This window comes from Trifolium pratense, linkage group LG3 (assembly GCF_020283565.1).
Source record: "Trifolium pratense cultivar HEN17-A07 linkage group LG3, ARS_RC_1.1, whole genome shotgun sequence".
NCBI lineage: Eukaryota > Viridiplantae > Streptophyta > Magnoliopsida > Fabales > Fabaceae > Trifolium > Trifolium pratense.
Genome location: NC_060061.1, coordinates 1,306,231 through 1,326,504, shown reverse-complemented (window position 1 = coordinate 1,326,504; position 20,274 = coordinate 1,306,231). Strand labels below are relative to the sequence as shown.

General features: G+C 33.2%; 4 protein-coding genes across 4 annotated transcripts; 2 read left to right on the top strand and 2 right to left on the bottom strand.

Annotated features, from left to right (window-relative positions):
• Positions 1–1,042: 1,042 nt before the first annotated feature.
• Positions 1,043–1,499, bottom strand: LOC123918249. Its single transcript, XM_045970245.1, has 2 exons — positions 1,401–1,499; positions 1,043–1,307 (listed from the first exon to the last, which is right to left on the bottom strand). The coding sequence occupies exons 1-2, from the start codon at positions 1,467–1,469 to the stop codon at positions 1,062–1,064; spliced, it is 315 nt and encodes a 104-aa protein (XP_045826201.1). The 5' UTR covers positions 1,470–1,499; the 3' UTR covers positions 1,043–1,061.
• Positions 1,500–3,236: 1,737 nt separating this feature from the next.
• LOC123913370 (protein INVOLVED IN DE NOVO 2-like) lies at positions 3,237–5,125 on the top strand. Its single transcript, XM_045964088.1, has 5 exons — positions 3,237–3,264; positions 3,718–3,839; positions 3,976–4,224; positions 4,328–4,540; positions 5,051–5,125. Exons 1-5 carry the CDS (start codon positions 3,237–3,239, stop codon positions 5,123–5,125), a joined length of 687 nt encoding a protein of 228 aa, XP_045820044.1.
• A 270-nt stretch (positions 5,126–5,395) lies between these two features.
• LOC123918248 (probable histone H2B.1) lies at positions 5,396–6,105 on the bottom strand. The gene has a single exon (XM_045970244.1). It carries the CDS (start codon positions 6,029–6,031, stop codon positions 5,585–5,587), a length of 447 nt encoding a protein of 148 aa, XP_045826200.1. The 5' UTR covers positions 6,032–6,105; the 3' UTR covers positions 5,396–5,584.
• A 10,896-nt stretch (positions 6,106–17,001) lies between these two features.
• On the top strand, positions 17,002–19,032 carry LOC123913369 (factor of DNA methylation 2-like). The gene is made up of 4 exons (XM_045964086.1): positions 17,002–17,298; positions 17,889–18,164; positions 18,423–18,641; positions 18,781–19,032. The coding sequence occupies exons 1-4, from the start codon at positions 17,002–17,004 to the stop codon at positions 19,030–19,032; spliced, it is 1,044 nt and encodes a 347-aa protein (XP_045820042.1).
• The last annotated feature ends 1,242 nt before the right edge of the window (positions 19,033–20,274 follow it).

The window sequence follows — 20,274 nt, the reverse complement described above, 5'->3', positions numbered from 1 at the left end:
AAATATATGTCTTTAAGGGACTAATCCGGACCTTTTTTTCTTTAAGGGACCGATCCGGACTTTTTTTTTCTCTAAGGGACCATTGTGAAACCTAAAATGTCTTTAAGGGACCAATAGACTAATTAAGCCTATAATTTTTGTACAGGGAAAAATATAAATTCTCACATGACAAACAATTAGATTTGTTTTTGTGGTGAGGGATTTGAGTAGTATGAACGGAGTTCTAAGTTCGATCCTCATCGCCAACATTGTAAGCCACTAAAGTTATGGTTTTGAAAAAAATTCAAACTAACTATTCGTATTAACAACTTTCTACTTTTTTTTTTAACAAGTCAATTTGGGACTTAGATGAATACTCCCTTCATCCAAAGTTAACTAGGAACTTACCCGTGCATCCGCACGGGACGCGCGTTCCGCGCGTTAATGTAATGTGATTTTTGCAGTCATTAATTTATATTAAATAAAGTAAAAAGTAGATTTAATTTTAGACATGGAATATAATATTTAAAATAAAATTGAAATTGGTCGTTGTGACATATGGAAAAAAATAAAATAATAAAACAACAATGGTTGGTATAGTTTAATAGCTATTAAATGGGTTTGTTTATATGAAAATAGATTATATAGAACTGTGTAACGAAATTGATAAAAAAGGTATACTAAAATGAACATGACATGAAAAAATAAATTAGTCTGAAACAATTTGAATAATAAGAGTAATTGAATACAATTAAAGTGACAAAAATTAAATTTGTTTTGCGTAATGACATAAGTTTTAAATAGTAGTATATTAGTTGCAATAATATTATTAACGAAAGAAAAGGTACTCAATCCATGACGAAATTGAATTATAATACTGTGTTCGTTATATTCAATAAGTAAATAAGTAAATTGCAAGTGTTAATACAAATTTTTGGTACACAAAGTTTGACTTGATAATGTCTTTTGATTGATAGATAATTTGCAATAGACAAAAAAAAGAAATATGAAAAAACATAACATGAAAGATAAAAACAATACATTGAAATAAAAAATAGAAATGTTGATCCCTAATTATTATATTAGATATGATTGACAATAAGTACATTTGTTTGCATAATTCCATCACTTTTAAACTCAAGAAGATTTTCGGCAACAATCTTGTTCACTTCACAAAAAGTAGACCAGCCATCGACAAATTTAGCAGTTAAATCGTCCTCCTTGTTGATTTGTAAATTGCAAAGGATTACTTGATCTAAAGGTCCACAAAGTTTTACTGTAGAATGATTAGTCATTGAGAGAAATTGGGCAAAATTATCAGATAGTACCTATGGAAAAAAAATAAATGTTTAGTATATAATCAAAAGTTTTACATAAATTGTTAACCACAGGAAAAAGTAGTAAAAATAATGATAAAATACCATTTCATTTGATGTTGTGTTTTTTAGATCCATTGGAATTTCAAAAGATCGATAGTTTCCAGATTTCATACCTAAACTATGAAATTCTGGAAAATCATATGTTGGAATATTTGTTAAAAATCAATAGGAATTAATAGAAAAGTATTTTCACCATAGTACACCATAGTAATATTTTGATTTCCATTCCATTTATAAAAGGTCCTTATTGCTATCCAACCATTTGTAAGCAAAGGTTGTGTTATGGACATATTGAACTCAGCTTGGTGTTCCTTCCCATTACCATCGACCAATTTCCATGTATTTTGAAGTTCATTGAAAAATTCACCGACAAAAAAAGGATCTAGTTCTGCGTAATTCTGAAAATAATAATAAAATTAAAATTAGGTAGAATTTTTAAATTGTAAAAAACAAAAGAAATTACTGACACGAACCTGATAGGGCACATCAACGAACCTGATGAAATAACAAAGTGTGTCATTTATAGTTGAAGTTGAACATATATATAATGATATGTTTTAAAAGTCTTATTGTGACGAAAACAATGACTTACCAACCAAGATATCTTCAGCAAATTTCAAAGATTGGATTTCCTTAAATTTCTTGAACTTAAAAGCTGAAACGGGCATGTTGGGAATATCTTTTGGCTGAATTGATGTCCCAGATATGAATAGCATCTTATAAGCATGAGGAGTAAGTTTAAACTTATCATCATTGGGTTGGACCCTAAAATTGGTCATAGTAAATGTTTTTAGTTTCATGAGTTCAGCTAGTTTGTCTGTCCTTTTCTTATACTCTTTAGGTCCAATCATAACGTGAATAGAATCACCTTGTTATGATGTAACCTAAATATTATTGTATGTCCTTCTCTCAAAATATGCATTAAATCGTAATAATAAAGTGGTCAGACCTGAATATCTCTAATAATCATTTCAGCATACTCTTTGGAGTATCTGGTAGTAGTCCAGATATCATCAACTTTGACGGCAACTTTCCAGACTTCTTTATTGTCATTGATGTCTTTGATGTTATCCACACCTCTTGACATTGTTTTGGGATCTGTCAAACAAGTGGTAAAGATGAACTTGTTACAAAAAAAAAAACCTAAAGGTATAACATCCATATTTGCATAGATCTGGACATTGTATAACAAAAGATGAAACACATAATTGTGAAAACATGTAACTTTGTCAACTTAAAGTAGGAGGTGACAGGAGTCGAAAGAAAACACACAAAACATGCATTAGTAAGAAAGAAAAACATATTATGAGATAACCTAAAGGTATAACATGGCATATTTCACCAGATCTGGACATTGTGTAACAAAACATGAAACACATACTTGTGAAAACATGTAACTTTCGGAAAAATAAAGTAGGAGGTGACAGGAATCGAAAGAAAACACATAAAACATGCACTTGTAAGAAAGAAAAACATATTATGAGATAACATGCATTAAGTGTAAATGAATAAGTTAAAAAGTAGTAAAATATAGTTACTTGCTTTCGTGTTCAGAAGATAAATAGATGATGAACCTGAAAACAATAGAGTTGAAGAAGATTAGTAGAAGATATAAAAGAGTTTAGGAGTATCTGACTCTTAGAGATCAGTAGTGACTTACTAAAAGAGTCCTAATGTTTGTTTTCAAAGAAGTAAGAAAGTTTGTATATAGAAAATGTATTGGAAAGTGTTAATGTGAGTCCCATCAGTTCAGGCAAGTTTAATAAAAAAATATTAAACTTCGGTACTTTGAGTAGAAAAACTAATTTGGATAAAATTTTGAAGTCCTTGTGAGGTGAAATGTGAAGAGTAAGTGATTAGTCATAATTGTCCTCAATAATGCTTACGTGGAAGCCTAAATTGAAAGGTTAGTAATGTAAAATCCTCAGTATTTTATTTTCTCAAGTTATATATGGATGGATAGTACTCCTCCTTGATATTTATTTTCCTACTGTAGTATTTTTTAAAAGTAATTTGCAAAGTATACCTGACACACTTGATCAGAAACTCAAAGGACTCTTCTATTGCTTTCTTGTAAGTTGTAACGTTTTTTTTTTTGACAAATGTAAGTTGTAACGTTATTATGTTGGGTTAAGTGAAATTAATTAAAGATGCTATTGCAATTAAGGAATGGGAAAACCTCATTAGTACTTACATTAAATAACTAACATTATGACTATAAAATAGTACTTCCATACTACCTCTTGTTACCGTATTTTCTTGTCTATGTCCACAAAAATGAGCTCCAAAATTAAATCACTAGAAAAATCTATAAATTATTTGCATTCTGCATTTTCTTATATTAAGACTATTGTTTTAGATATCAAAGAGTTCTTTGATGAGTGGAAGGAGAAGCACCGTGATGAAATGCAAAGTTCTGAATCTGAAGAAGAACAACACCGTCCTCTTGGATGGATTGCCAAAGATAAACAACGTTTCAAGGTTCTTAGCCGGTTTTTTATTTTACTTTATTTATCGGTTTTGATTCATGATGGAACAATTAGTTGAAGAGTTATGTTGTTTACTAGTTTTTTCTGTTTACTAAAATTTGATTTCATTCTTCATCCTAATAAAATAGGAAAAACTATGTGCTAAAACAATTGAGCTTGAAAAGCTGGAATTGGAGATTCGGAACCTAAATGCATCGCTAAATCTGTTGAAGGACTTAGAAATTGAAGAGCTTAGGAAGAGGTTAGATGTTTTGATGATGGATTTAAGGGACAGAGAGGATTCACTTCATAAGTTAGAAGAATCTAACAAAAGACTAATCATTAAGGAGAGTAAGAGTAATGACGAGTTGCAATATGCTCGAAAAACATTAATTGATGTAAGTGTTAATTTCCCGCTTATATCTTCTTCTCTTTGAAGTTTAGTAATCAATTGTTATTTCTTTGGTTATATTAAAGACTAGTTGATTTTGTATCTTACAGATCATTAAAGAAATATCAACTAACGATAACCATATTGGTGTGAAGATAATGGGGGAATTCAATACCAAACCATTCATTGATGCTATGGAGAAAAGGTACGATAAGCATGAAGCTGAAATTATAGGTCCAAAACTATACTCACTGTGGAAAGAGAATATAAAGGACCCAAATTGGAATCCATTCAAAGTTGTTTTAGTTGATGGGGTAGCTAAGGTATGTTTTGGTTAAACACATAGTAATCTTGTTTTATTAAGCATTTACACGGATCGACACCGACACATTGACACCGATCATCACTTAAAAAATAACATAATTAAATGTAATCACATGTATTAGTGTCGTGTCCAAGCTACGTAGCTATTTTGATAGACCCTGTTTTTTATTATAGCAAGTAATAATTAACGATGAAGATAACAAGCTAAATTGGCTGAAGAAAAGAATTGGCAGCGCAGCATATAATGGTGTGGTGGCAGCTTTGATAGAGAAAAATGAAAATAATCCTAGTGGGGAATACCCAATCTTAGAATTATGGAACTATGAAAAGAATATGAGAGCAAACATTTGATGAAGGAATACAGTTTCTGCTGAATTACCAGTCAAATAAACGCAAGAGGGAGAACGAATACCACAGAGAGGTTTGTATATGACTTTGCTATATAAGTAATAATATAATGGATATATGCCGATACTGTATTTTGCTTACACTCTCGTGCTCTTATGCAGATTGAATTGCACAACCCGAAAAGGAGTCGAAAAGGGCAATTGATTGTGATAAGTGATGATGAGGATGATGAATAATCAGTAATTTCTTGCTTAATTTGTAGCATGAATTAATTTTAGTAAGCTGCAACTCTAACATTTTGTTCAACTTAAGTAATTATGATGTTTAAACTGATTATTTTCACTATACAATTGCTACTGATCTTGCAGAAAACTGCATTAGTTGTGACATTAGTAATTTATACTATCTCTAGCATGGTAGAAGCCATTTGTTCATCGATCATATGTTCCATCGATCATAAAACTTTCCAGAAACTAATCAAATAAGTACTTCTACATGAATCATTGTACCATACAAACATTTTAGTAGTCAAATATAATCAATTCCACCATTTTCATACACAAAGAACCACTAGATCAATTTCTTCAACTAAATCTTTAAAAAGACAAAAATAAACTAATTAAAACATCTAATAAACCCTAAAACCAGATCCAACAAGTAAAAACCAAATAAACAACAACTAAACCATTACAAATTCAAGAACTAGTAAACTTAGTAACAGCTTTAGTACCCTCAGAAACAGCATGTTTAGCCAATTCACCAGGCAAAACAAGTCTAACAGCAGTTTGAATTTCCCTAGAAGTAATAGTTGGCTTCTTGTTATACCTAGCAAGTCTAGAAGATTCTTGAGCAAGTTTCTCAAAAATATCATTGATGAAACTGTTCATTATTCCCATAGCTTTACTTGAAATACCAATATCAGGGTGAACTTGTTTCAGAACCTTGAAGATGTAGATCTTGTAAGTTTCAACGCTCTTCTTGCTTCTCTTCTTTTTCTTCTCTCCGGCGGAAGAACCGCTTTCTTTTGGTAGCTTTTTTCCGGCCTTTGGCTTCTTCTCCGCTGGTGCTTTCTCTGCTACTGTTGATTTCTTCTCTTCTGCTGGTTTCTTCTCTGCTGGCTTCTTCTCTCCTTTTGGTGCCATTGCGATTTCGTTTTGGGAATTTCGAAATTTAGGGTTTCAGATTGGAAATTGGGATTGGAATAAAGAAGATGATCGATGATGAATGAAGTATTTTGCGGTGATTTAATTATATAGGGAAAGGTTCTCGCTTACGATTGGCTAATGAGGTTATACGCGGATCGATGACGTGGAACGACTATAACCGTTTGATTATATTTTTATGAGGAGATAGTGATATACGGTCGAGACTTTGCTTTAATTCAATATTTGATTTTCATTCCGCGCGGAAATGGACATTATTCGCCAATTTACTTTTCTTTTTTCGCGGTTTTTTTGTTTTGAAAGTTCAAATTTGAAACTTTGAAATTGAAACAGAGTTATTTCAATTTTGGAAATACCTTTTGTAATTTCTGTTTTATATTTTTGAGTAATTATATCGTATAATCAAAACACCATTTAATTGCTGTAAAAATAGTTTATTTAATAAATACTAATAATAATTTTATTCAAAAATACATTATCACACATGTATTTTGCTAACATTAAAATTGATCATTTATTCTATAAATAAAAAACACAAAAAATTGATCATTTATGAGAACTCGAATTTGATTCCTAGTAGAAATAATTTTTTGTCAAATTTTACTTACCTAGCAGACGAACTTTGAATTTCCGGCTCCCTTCATCAAGGAACCTGAGGGTTAATAAAAAAAAATTTGTTAGCAAAATACTAGTATGAAATGAATAATATATTTGGTTAATTAAAAACTTAATATTTGAAACTAAACAAGTACAAAACATGTTTTTCGTATAATAATCAGACATTTTCAACGCAATTGAATGAAATGATAATGGTCATTATCATTAAACAAGTTTCGGGTCAAACGGATGGATTCAAACGGTTTCGACAAAAAAAAATCCAAAAAATTCTAGAAGGTCTTAACAACTCAAATACAGAGAAAATCCAATTAAAAAGTTTAGATCAATAATAAATAAAAAAATTAGTATCAACAAATTGAATGAGTATTGAAGCAACAAAGGGTAGATCTGGGTATAACAAATCAGATCTACTGATCTAGATCTGCAAAAAGAAAATTTTAAACATATAGTAAAAGTGAGAAATAAGTCCATATGAGATTTTTGAAAGAAAAAAAGAAGAAGATGAAGATGAGGAAAGAGGAGGCGAGAGATATACTAAGATTTTTGTCTTGTTTGGTTATTTAGTGTAAAGGAAAGCAAACTGATAGAGCATGGAAACCCCCGCGCGTGCATCTCACGCGCCTGTTTTGGCTAATAAAATGAGGTCGCGTGTCTGCTTTGGTGAGGTTCAACTATGTTGAAAGTTTACAACTCTTCCCTCCTCCACATCATCTTCAACACCCTTCCTCCAATCATTCAACACATTAAACCCTCATTCAACACCAATTTTTTTCCCATTGCACATGGTCTTAGAGTTCCAAGGAAAAATAATACGGAGTCTTAAAAGGAAATACTAGTATTCAATGTTAAATTAACACACTAAAGGAAATACTAGTATTCCATGCCCAGACGGTGATCAGGAGAAGAAGGAACAAGATATGTGGGCTCAATATTGAAGGAGTTTGGTGTACTGATGCAGAAACCTTAAAGAGAGAAGCTTCCAAATTCTTCAAGCATCTCTTCCAATCTAATGACCCTTGTCATCCTCATGGTCTTAATTTGGTTCAGATTCCTCAAATTGGTCAAGAGCTTTATGATATTCTTCTTCAGCCGGTCTTGTTAGAGGAGGTTAAAGCAGCCATTTTTTCCATGGAATCTTACAAGTCGCCAGGCCCTGATGGGTTTCAACCTATCTTCTTCAAGACTTATTGGGATACTGTTGGTAAAGATGTGTGGCATCTTGTTTCTGAGGCTTTTAGTACTGGCGTTATTGATCCTAAGTTAGCAGAGACCTTGATTGTCCTTATCCCAAAGGTTGACGTCCCTTCAACTGTTAAGGATTTTCGCCCCATCAGCCTTTGCAATGTGCTTCTTAAAACCATCTCTAAGGTTTTAGTTAGTCGCATTCGACCTTTCTTAAATAAAATTGTTGGCCCCCTTCAAAGCAGTTTTATTCCTAAAAGGGGCACATCAGATAATGCTATTATTGCACAAGAGATTGTGCATTATATGCATAAGAAAAAAGGCAAAAAAGGTTGCTTGCTTTTCAAGATTGACTTTGAGAAAGCTTATGATCGGGTGGACTGGCAGTTTCTTAAACTAACTCTTGAAGAATTTGGTTTCCCTGTTACTATTATTAATCTTATTATGTGTTGCATCACCTCTTCTTCTCTTGCTTTGAAGTGGAATGGCGAAAAATTAGATAATTTCGCTCCTAAAAGGGGTTTGAGGCAAGGAGATCCCTTGTCACCATATCTCTTCATCCTTTGTATGGAGAAGTTATCCCTTCTTATTCAAGACAAGGTTGACACAAGACAGTGGTTGCCCGTGAAGATATCGAGAAATGGTCCTTCCTTCTCTCATTTACTTTTTGCTGATGATTGTCTCTTGTTTACCGAAGCTAAAGCCTCCCAGGTAAGGTTAGTTCAAAATGTTATTAACAATTTTTGCAGGGCTTCAGGTTTGAAGGTAAACATCCAAAAATCCAGGTTTTTCCCTTCTCTTAATGTTCCTAGATCCAAAGTTATGAAGTTTGAATCTATTGTTGAGTTCCAGCATACATACAATCTTGGTAAGTACCTTGGTTTTCCTATGTTAACGGGTAGAGTGAGAATCTCTGATTTCAATTACATTTTGGATAAAATCAATGGTCGTCTTGCTGGTTGGAAGAGCAACTTGCTTAGTAGGGCCGGTCGTGTGACTCTTGCTCGAAGTGTGATAACTGCTATGCCTATTTATAGTATGCAAAATCTTTGGCTCCCTAGTTCTGTTTGTACTAATATTGACTCTATTATTCGTAATTTTGTGTGGGGTCGTAACTCTTGTCATTGGGTTGGTTGGTCTACTTTAACTAAGCCTAGACTTAAGGGCGGTCTTGGCATTAGGACCACGAGAAAGGCTAATACAGCTATGTTGGGGAAACATGTTTGGGATATTCTCAATAGTCCTCAAAAACTATGGGTCCAAATGCTTATTGGTAAATATCTTGGTGATACCCACCTCTGGTACACTAATGTTTCTCAGGGTTCTTCGTGTGTTTGGAGAGCAATTGTCAAAGCGAAGGATGTTCTTAAAGATGGTTTTATTTGTAGGGTTGGTCGTGGAGAGATTTCCTTTTGGTATGATAAGTGGATCGGTGATGATTATCTTTGTAACTTGGTTCCTTATGTCGATATTAGTGACACTTCCCTCAAAGTCAATGATGTGGTGGAAGATGGTCAGTGGATCTTTCAAAAACTCTACATTATTCTTCCTAGTCTTATTAAGGATAACATTAGAAGCATCTCTTTGGACGACAATTATGATGATGTTCTGATTTGGAATGGTTCCTCCAATGGGATCTATACGGCATCTAGTGGTTATCAGTGGTTAGACTCTCATTTAGTGCATCAAGATGACCCTGTTGTTTCTTGGAGTTGGATATGGAAGCTTCAAGTGCCTGAGAATATGAGACTATTTGCATGGCTTATCACTCACAATTCTCTTCCCACTAACTCAGTTCGTATGTTTCGTCACCTAACTTCGGACTCGTCTTGTTCTAGGTGTAACAATTTGCATGAAACTGCTCTTCATACTCTCCGGGATTGCCCCCTGTCTTGGGCTGTTTGGATGGCTAGTCATTTTCCCAATTTGGCTAATTTTTTTGTCACTGATGTTTGTGATTGGTTTCGCCTTCATGCTACTGGACCGGATGGGTCCCTTTTTGTCACCACTTGTTGGGAAATTTGGAAAGCTAGAAATGAGGAAATTTTTCAATCTAATAGGAAGCCTATTTGGTTGATAGTAAATTGTATTTCTAACTCTCACAATTTTCTTTTGCAGGTTTTGAACATACCCAATAGGGCGCACATCACTCGGCAAGTAACTTGGATTCCACCAACGGCTCCGTGTTTGAAGTTGAATGTGGATGGTAGCTCTTTCGGAAATCCGGGTCGTGCTGGTTTTGGTGGTCTTATCCGCAATGATATTGGCGAATGGATGCATGGTTTCTCCGGTTCTTGTGGTCATGCTTCTAACCTTTTGGCAGAGCTTTATGCTATTCTCAAAGGGCTTCAATTGGCTTGGGGCTTAGGCTACCGTACGATTAACTTGGAATCTGATTCTAAGTCAGCTATTGATCTCATCCTTGAAGATGACAATAATTTTCACCCTCACGCAATTGTTCTTGGTCAGATTCGTATCCTCCGGACGCGTAATTGGTCTTTATCTTTCTCTCATACTCTTAGAGAAGGGAATGAATGTGCTGATTGGTTGGCTAAATATGGTGCTCAGTCAGATGTTAATATTAAGTTATGGACTTCTCCGCCTCCGCAAATAGCGCATGTGCTGGTTGCGGATGCAACGGGTGTCTTGAGGCAGCGTCCTCGTTAGTTTGTGTTGTTGTCCTTTTATTTTCCCCTTTATCAAAAAAAAATTAACACACTAAAGTGAAATGAAAAACAACTATTATTATGAATTATTATAAATTTAAATTCCTGCATCGTAAATAGAATATATTGATTTGTAGTCCCTGAAGAATATATATACATTAAATACTAGGATACAGTTTCAAAGAAAAACATTAACTACTAGGAGTATTAATTTAATAATGTTGTATTCAACTACAGCTCGATTCGGATACCCATGGGCCTGATTTAAAAAACCGAACCCGACCAGGTAAACCTGTTACAAACTGCTTTTTCCATTTTTTGAACCCGAAGCCCATTTTTAGCCCGGCTCGTAACAGGAAAAACCGTTCGGTTGGACCGGTTTGGTTCGGTCCAGAGGGTCCTGTCCACCCCTAATATATCATATTGTTTTAAATGGAGGCTTTTGCTTACCATGGACGCAATTTATATTGTTCAACGCAAAAGTTTATTTAATAAAATATGAATGGTCATTACCATAGATTCCTTTTTGAATGGAGGCTTTTGCTTTAACTTTGGAAAATTCATTTTTGTAATGTCCAAATTGATTGCATCCATAACATTGAATCTTGCTTATGTCACCTTCCCTCTTGATGTTATTTCTTCTATTTTGGGATGAGTTCCTTATCTGATTTCTTCTCGTCATTAATCTTTGAATTCTTCTTGAGATAAGTGCAAATTCTTCTTCATCATCTTCTTGAAATATAATGTCATCATCTGCAATTAGATTGTTCTGAGAGTGTTCCATCGTTTGTGACTCTAGAGCAACCATCTTCTTCTTTTCAGGTTTATCTTCTTGAATAATTGATTCATGAGCTTTCAGAGATCCAATCAAATCTTCTAATTTGAGTTCAGAGATATTTTTTGCTTCAGTGATAGCTATCACAATATGCCTTCAATCCTTTGGTAAGCTCCTTAGTATCTTTCTTACTCTTTCGTGTGCAGTATAGGTTTTTCCAAGAGAATTGAGTTCATAGATAATGATTGTGAATCTTCCATACATTTGATCTATGGTTTCATCTTCTTTCATTTCAAACAATTCGAATTTTCTGACACCTGTGTCAATCCTTATTTCTTTCACATGACTTGATTCTTCATGATGATTCTATCCTGTTCTTCCCTGTTCAAAGTAGATTTTATAAATAATTTTGCTCTAGTATTTAAAAGTACCCGATCGGATTTTTGTGTGGTCCATTTATCTGAAGTCCTTGGAGTTGTTGAATCTTTAGCTGGTGGTGGAACATATTCTCTAACTTCAACTACATGTCACATGTTGTTGTCTTGCGATCTTAGAAACAACTTCATTTTATCCTTCCAGTAGTAATAATCCTGTCCTTCAAAGAAATGTGGTCTAGTTGAGGATCCTCCTTCATTTATATACTTTGTCATTACTTCCTTCCTAAATCTTTTCCTCTAGAACTTGTTAGGTGCTCAACCTTAGAGGCAGAGTTCTGATGCCAATTGAAGTAGCAAAGTTTTTCACAAAAAAGGGGGGATTGAATTGTGAACCTATTAAAATTTTCCTTATAAAAATTGCAACTCAAAAGAAATCGTTAGAATGATCTCAGAAGGATCTGGTTAGCAGTAAAACGAATTCAAAGTAATTGTGTGCTTAGTGTTTGCTCAAAGTAAAAGATAGGGAAAGAGAGAATCAACACACAACAATTATACTGGTTCACCACGAATAGTATGAGTTACGTCCAGTTCTCACGCTCCGTGAGTATCCACTATAATCTTGAGATACTAGTAATCTCAAATTACAAACCTCCTTGATCTAAACCAAGATCAAATAACCTTAAGCCCTAGAATCTTAATAACTACCTCAGTCTCCTTCTGACTATACAGAGGTGTCACTCAATCAATAGTTACGTATTGACTTGAGTCAATCCTTTTTTTTACAATAGAGTTTGTTGGATCACAAGCTTACAAATAAAACTCAATCAGGTTGAGAAACTTATAACAGATGCACTCAGTTCACTCAATAGTATATTGATCCAAGTATGTGATTTTAAAGAGCTGTGAGTGAGAGTGGAAGAGTTTGATGACTTGTGCGAAAAAGACAAGTTTAGATTTTGATAGTTGTAGTAGAAACTTTTGAGATATTTGCTTGTTGAAAACTCAAAGGTTAATTTGAGAAGCAAATCAAAACACTCAAAATACTCAGAAGTACTGATGAGAATGGAGATCTTGAGTTTGAGTGATAAAAGAAGAGCTTGGTACCTTGTATGATAAAGACAAGTATAGAATGAATGTTGTAGTGTGAGCTCTCAAGTCTTCAAAGCACCCAAGTGTGCTATTTATAGATGTTGTATGCTCTGAGTTTTGTGGTCTCCAAGTAAGTTGAAATGGAGCCAAAGACTAGCCGTTAGTCTTTTAAAATTCAGATCAAAATATTAATCAAATAATATTTGATGAGAAAGAAGATGCTTCATAAGAATGTTCTTAGAATGATGACGTCATGAGGAGCGTGAGTTTGAGCATCTCAGAGCAATATAAACTTGTTCTCCACGAACAAGCACTGTAGGAGCCTTGGAAGATTAAAAACAACAGCTGGATATAGCTGGATCGAATCTTTTAAACATGTGCAGGAAATATGTTTGATTCTGGAACGTTCTCAGATCGTTCTTCCAGAAGTTTACTGATTCTTGGCCTAGATCAAATAGAGAGGTATGCTTTGCTTGTTTTGTTTCGTGGGCCTCAAGATATCCATGGAGATCATAAGATGATAGTTGGTCTTCTTATCCTTTTATTATTCAAGTGTACTTGTAAAAGTACAAGTAGTTTTCCTTTGTAGATCAATGACATAGTAGAATATATTTTATGAAGTCGTTTGAGAAGTACCACTTCAAAATTGTTGTCTTCTTTTCATTGGTCCATAAATGTCTTCAAATAATCTCTGAATAGAGAATGTGAGCTTGAGAAATAAATAGTCAAGACATGTTCATGTTTATTCCTTAAACATGACCAAATAGAAACCTTTCTTTTGCTATCTTTTAATCTTTGCCTTAAATGACTTATATCATGTAGATATTCTCTTCAATAAAGTCCTTTGCAAAAGTGTTTATTTGTCTCTTGTTTATATGATATCAATTAAGTGCTTATTGTTGAGATATAGCTTTGCACGTGAGAAAAAGTGCAGACTGGAGAATGTTCTTGGATCATTCTCATAAACTTGCAGTTTTTAACCAATTTAAGTGAAGAGATATATAATGAATGAACTTTTGTTCCTGTCTATATTAATCACCCAAGAGCACTTGTTAGATCACAAAAATATCAGAATTCACTTAAAATATAATTAAGATGTTTATTATCTTTAAAACATCAAATTAGGATTTCGCCTCTTCGATATATAATCAATATTTTGTTTAATTTATTTAGTTTTTAAATATAAATATTTACTAAGTCTTATGTTAAAATCTTTAGAATGTTTCACAAAAACTTTACCCCTTTGCAATAGACTACTTTGGTTGGCAGATCAAGAAGGATGCTAACGGTGGTTCTGCAAGTGCACAGAATCGCTACCATGTAATAAAAGTGATAAGTTTATCGTTCTCCACATGGATTGTGCCAAAATTACTAGTTTCGCTTAGGAATGAATTTGCATTCGCTTTGGTGTTTGGAGATAGTTGTGCAGGTAAAAGTAAATTGCAATAATTAAAGAGCAGAAAAGTAAATTGCAGGATAGTAAATGACTGTAAAAGTAAATGGTGTGTGTGTTCCCATGGAGGGGTGGTTAAGTGTGGTCGGTGTAACAGCCCGGGCCCCTTTTCTACGTATTTAGTAGGCAATCCCGGCCGTCACCTCACGATCTTCTCCACCCCCCTCTCTAGTTGAGTTTTTGCCTTCAGTGGAAATCGAACCACGTACCTTGGGGTTCAAATACGTGTTCAATCCATTCCCACTACCAAGTGAAAAAGGCGCCTTTTTTGTAACAGCCCGGGCCCCTTTTCTACGTATTTAGTAGGCAATCCTGGCTGTCACCTCACGATCTTCTCTACCCCCTCAATAGTAGAGTTTTTGCCTTCAGTGGGAATCGAACCACGTACCCTGGGGTTCAAGTACGTGTTCAATCCATTCCCACTACCAATTGGGCTACGTAGCTCAATTTTAGCCGCTAACTAATTTCAGACGAAATTCAAACCCATGCTAACTAATTTAGACTAAATTCAAACCCATGCTAACACAAGTGTCTAAACTAGTTAATACTAACCAAACATGATTTTTTTTTTAAGTGCTCTGAGGCACTTGTTAATGATATGAATATGAAATTTTTATCTTGTAAATTGTGTATTCAATGCTTTAAAAATGTAAAAAGTTATGACATTTTATTTGTTTTTTGTTTTTTAGTATGCTTAACTAGTGCACCAGGGATACTGTTTAGCATGACATTTTTTTAAGGCTTAATTACTAAATTGGTCTCTTAAAGACATTTTTGGTTTCAAATTGGTTCCTTAAAGAAAAAAAGGCCCAAATTGGTCCCTTAAAGACTTTGCCGTTAAACATTTTGGTCCTTTCCGTCCAGAAACTGTTAATTTGTACAGGTGGCAAACTGAGTGCTTACGTGGCATACAATGACTAGGCAAAAAAATAGGTGACTGTGTATTTAAATTTCCTTGTTGATTTTAATCAAAAAAAAAAATTAGGGTTCATCTTCATCTTCATCCATTCTCTTCTTCATCTTCATCCATTCTCTTCTTCTTCTTCTACATTCCAATCCTCTTCTTCTTCTTAGGAGGCATAAAAACAAATGTGCCTAAAACAAAGGGAGAAAACCAAATAGCATGCTGCAACCGCAAAAAATCTAGAAGAAATTAAACCAAAAGCAAGGCTCCCAGACAACATGGAACTCACACTTAGAAACAAAACTACCAATAAAATACAAGATCTACGACTTCAATGTCTTCTATTTATAAATCGGAGATAAATCTCTCAAAAATTGATTCTCAACAACATCATCATCGCGTGGACCTTCTTTATTTCCATATTTTGGGTTTTAATTTTGTTCAATTTCCGGATCTTGGAATTTTGGGGTTTTCTAATTTTGTGCTAATTTTGAGTTGTTTTTATGGGTTTGTAGTTGTTGTTGAGAAAGAAATGGTTGGTTGTTGGTGTGGGTGGGTTTTCTAATTTTATGCTGATTGGAATGTAGAAGAAGAAGAGAATTGGAATGTAGAAGAAGAAGAAGAAGAGAATGGATGAAGATGAAGAAGAGAATGGATGAAGATGAAGATGAACCCTAATTATTTTTTTGATTAAAATCAACAAGGAAATTTAAATACACAATCACCTATTTTTTTGCCTAGTCATTGTATGCCACGTAAGCACTTAGTTTGCCACCTGTACAAATTAACAGTTTCTGGACGGAAAAGACCAAAATGTTTAACGGCAAAGTCTTTAAGGGACCAATTTGGACATTTTTTTCTTTAAGGGACCAATTTAGTAATTAAGCCTTATATTAATGTCTCAAAAATGAGATTTTCGTAGCCTAAATAATAAGTGTTACATAAGTGATCATTAGTGGCAATGAAGCGAAGGAAAGAATTGGTTTGTAACTGATTTTTTACTCTCTCTTCATTCTCTCATAATCAATATTTTTTTTACATCTTCGCATAAAACTTATTTTAAAGAAGACACAAAAAATCATACTTCAATTCATATTTTACTTTTTTTTAAAAATGTGTAATTTTTTTATTTTTATTTTCTTTTGAGAAGCTGTAATTTTTTTTATTTTGTTTTGTATAATATGGGAGAGAGAGTTCATTGTTAAAATGATTTAGGCTATGTTTAGGAAGACCAATAAGCTAGCTTATAAGATAAAAGTTCTGTTTGGTAACAATTTAAAAAAAAAAGATTATAACTTATTTTTCAAACGCTATTTCAAGTAGCTTACGAGCTTATCACTTATCATATTTTCTTTCAATTTTACTCCTATCATCTTACTTGAATTTATTTTTTTTATGTTATTTCACACTTATAAGTTAGTTCAACTACTAATTTTACCAAACACTACAAATTCAATAAGCTATCCACTATAAACTCATCTGCTATAAGTTAGTTTATCAGATATCCCCTATTTTTTATTATTTTTTACCAAACAGAGCTAAGTGCCGGTAAAACTTCTAATGATCCCGCTAACTACTTTGTTACCAAAAGACCAAAACTTTTCAACTTCTTTTTTTCAACAAAATCAATAAAAAGACCATTTCTTATTCTTTATTTCCATGAATTAGTAATTAATGATCCCATCAAGGAACGTTTCTTTTCCCTAAACCTTTACATGCGTTTTAACCAAAAATAAAACCCTATTTATTATTACATCATTTTCCTATAAATTCATAGTCCTCTTTACTTTTATTCTTGACGCTTCCATTACGCACTCACTCACACAAGTCACAAACAAACTCACCTTCAAGTCTCAACGTCCCTTTCTCTTCCAAACTCACCAGAATGAGTTCCAAAATTGAATCTCTGGAAAAATCCGTAGAACACCTTACTTCTGAATTTACTGGAATGAAGAGTACAGTTGAAGACATGAAGCAACTTTTTACAAAGTGGATGGATCAGAAGCACCAAAATGTTGATGGATCTGAGCATCAATGCAAAAGAAAAAGGATTTCATTAAGAAATAAGCAGGAATATGTTTTAGAATCAGAAGAGAGCGATGATGACGAAATGGAAACTTCTGAATCTGAAGTGCAACACCGCCCTCTCGGATGGGTTGGGAAAGCTGAAAAATCTTTCAAGGTATTTCTTATTCCTTTTTATACTCTCTGCATGTTGTTTTTTGACTAGGTGCATGTTTGTTCTTTTATAATCAATATTAGCTTTAAATTAAAAAGCTAAGGGTTCACTTGTTTAAGATTTTTTTCTTTAAAAAGCTATTTTATCATTTTAATAGTATTTTGTAATAGGTTTTTTGAAAATTATTTTTACCCGCAAAAAGAAAAGTTAATCCTAATAGCTTTTATATAATCTATTTTTTTAAAACTAAGGAACATAAGGTTTTTTTAAAAAGAATTATCGCGAGATATCCTTGAATCTAAAATGTAATTTTTTTTAATAAATAGGATCTGATAGAGTATTTTTTATGGGAAAGTTATAAATAAATTATTGAGACATCATCGATTATGCTTGAGAGCGATCAAACATGTCAAACTCAATTGTATAGTTCCAAAATTAAGTTATGGCCTGCTCACAACATAAACCGAACGTAACTTTTTATTGTTTTTGATTGACTATAGAATGCTTTTAGTTGCAAAATTAATTTTAGTTTTATTGAATTCATTTATTCTTTTTGTTAAAATGAGGCTTCATTCTTCATCATATTAAAATAGGAAAAGCTGTATGCTAAAACCACTGAGCTTAAAAAGCAAGCAACTCTGAAACAAAAGCTGGAATTGGAGGTGCAGCAACTGAAAGTTTCAATAAGCCTGTTGAAAGAGTTTGCAGATGAAGATGAGGAGCTTCCAGAGAAGTTAAATGCTTTGCAGATGGAATTAAAGGAAAAAGATGAGTTACTACAAGACTTAGATGAAATGAACCAAACACTAATTGCTATGCAACGTAAGAGTAACGACGAGCTGCAGGATGCTCGAAAAGAATTTATTAAGGTAGGTGTTTTTTCGCCACATATAAGATCCTGTATGGCGTTTACTCATTTGTTGAATCAATTCTACTCAAATGTTTTTACTTTTTATCGGTTTATCTGATTATGCATACAGAACTAAACTGTGATTGTGTCCATATTCACTTGTTTGTTACATAACTTACATTACTTTTATCATGCACTTAATGTTTTGATTTTTTTTACTGTCCATTATTTCTTTAACATATTAAAGACTTTTATATTTTTATATGGTGTAATGTAGGTCATTAAAGAAATTTCATCCGACGACAAGCAAATTGGTGTAAAGAGAATGGGGGAGCTCGACACTAGACCATTCTTCAAAGTTATGATGAAACGATACAATGCAGATGAAGCTGAAGCTCAAAATCGAGCTGCAAAACTATGCTCTTCTTGGGAAGACAATATAAAGGACCCCAATTGGCATCCTTTCAAAATTATTTTTGTTGATGGGCAGGAAAAGGTATGCAAAACTATGCTCTTCTTGTCCCAATTTTATCTAAACAAAGTTGATGCTATCAAATTTATTTTATGCTTTCCTAATTTCTTGAACTTTTAATGCTTACACTTGGATATGTGGTTTTATGCATATGGTATTTTAGCTAGTGATCGACGAGGACGATAAAAAATTGAAGGGGCTGAAAAAAAGCTTTGGTAAAGCGGCATATAATGCTGTGGTGGTAGCTTTGAGAGAAATAAATGAATATAATCCTAGTGGGGGATACCCAACCTTGGAATTATGGAACTATAAAGAGAAACGGAGAGCAACATTGCAAGAAGGAATACAGTTTCTCGCCAACAACCAATCAAATAAACGCAAGAGGGGAACAAAACCGGCCGGAAAGGGGAACTGATGTCGATGATGAGAAGAAACACAAGGCATATATAGCCAGAGAGAAACTTTTTGCATCTCAGCTTGGTAGCCTGCATCCTCATGTTTTGTACGCTGTGAAGTCCCAACATTTAGTTAAGCTGTGATCTTTGCTGACAATCAAACTGCATTCATAATGAAATCATTTGTACTATCCCTACCATGGAAGAAGACATGTTGAACTTATTACTATTATCAAATGTATTTCTGTGGCATCATAAGTGACATGACACTGTTATTTTGCCTTTATTTGGTTTGTTTCTTTCTTGAGTAATGAGCATTTTGTTATGATTGATTATGTTTCACTGCCTCTAGTTCTTGATCTAACTAAATTGGATTGTTTGACTCTTTGGTACGCTTGTTGAGGCTTGAATAAATTTTTGAAGTTCATATATTTTTCTCACTTTTTAATTTGAAGAGAAAATACATTTTTGTGGTCAAACTTCAAATTTTATCAAGCCAACAATCATCATATTTGGGCTAAAATCTAGTTGGAATTAAAATTGTCCACGAGTAGTAATGATAAATAAAATAGTCTTCGGGTACTATATCTTGAATTTTCATCACCAATGACCTATATAATATCCATTAATAATATTCATAATAAATTAGTCCCTTCGGTCCTTTTTATAAGAAATACTTTGAAAAAATTACATAGACCAAGGAAACACATTTTACATAATTATTTTCATTTATTATTTTCTTGTAAATTAAATTGATTCCATGTATACCTTTATTTAATTACTCTTCATTCAACTCACTTCCTTATTTTTAATATTATCTCTCGTAATAAATAAGAGTATAAGTGAAATTAAACATTTAAAACATTTGAAAATTGATAATTTTTTTTATAAAAAAGACCAATTTTTTTTTCAAAGTGTTTCTTACAAAAAGGTCTGGAGAGGGCTAGCTTTTCTTATAAAAAGCTAAAACAAAGAATCTCGTAAAGTTAACTTAGTTGGTGGAAATACTGCATTATTATATATATAGGGGGCAAACCTTGGTCATCTCACTTATGCACATCAAAGACGAAATTTATAATCACTATGCGTTTGATATGCTAAAAAACAAGGGACTGGACGCCGGACGGGACAACTTTTGATGTACTTTGTTTGATTTAAAACTGGGTATGAGACTGAATTATTTTAGGTAAGGCTTAATTACTTAATTGGTCCCTTAAAGACATTTATGGTTTCAAATTGGTCCCTTAAAGAAAAAAAGGGTC

Bases quoted from the DNA above. Each gene is read 5' to 3' on its own strand.
- LOC123918249 (XM_045970245.1), bottom strand. From the start codon at position 1,469: ATGAAATCTGGAAACTATCGATCTTTTGAAATTCCAATGGATCTAAAA. The intron at 1,308-1,400 runs GTATTTTATCAT...TTTTTTCCATAG, and splicing joins ACACAACATCAAATGAAATG to GTACTATCTGATAATTTTGC.
- LOC123913370 (XM_045964088.1), top strand. From the start codon at position 3,237: ATGCTTACGTGGAAGCCTAAATTGAAAG. The intron at 3,265-3,717 runs GTTAGTAATGTA...CTATTGTTTTAG, and splicing joins GTGGAAGCCTAAATTGAAAG to ATATCAAAGAGTTCTTTGAT. The intron at 4,225-4,327 runs GTAAGTGTTAAT...TGTATCTTACAG, and splicing joins CTCGAAAAACATTAATTGAT to ATCATTAAAGAAATATCAAC.
- LOC123918248 (XM_045970244.1), bottom strand. From the start codon at position 6,031: ATGGCACCAAAAGGAGAGAAGAAGCCAGCAGAGAAGAAACCAGCAGAA.
- LOC123913369 (XM_045964086.1), top strand. From the start codon at position 17,002: ATGAGTTCCAAAATTGAATCTCTGGAAAAATCCGTAGAACACCTTACT. The intron at 17,299-17,888 runs GTATTTCTTATT...ATATTAAAATAG, and splicing joins AAGCTGAAAAATCTTTCAAG to GAAAAGCTGTATGCTAAAAC. The intron at 18,165-18,422 runs GTAGGTGTTTTT...GGTGTAATGTAG, and splicing joins CTCGAAAAGAATTTATTAAG to GTCATTAAAGAAATTTCATC.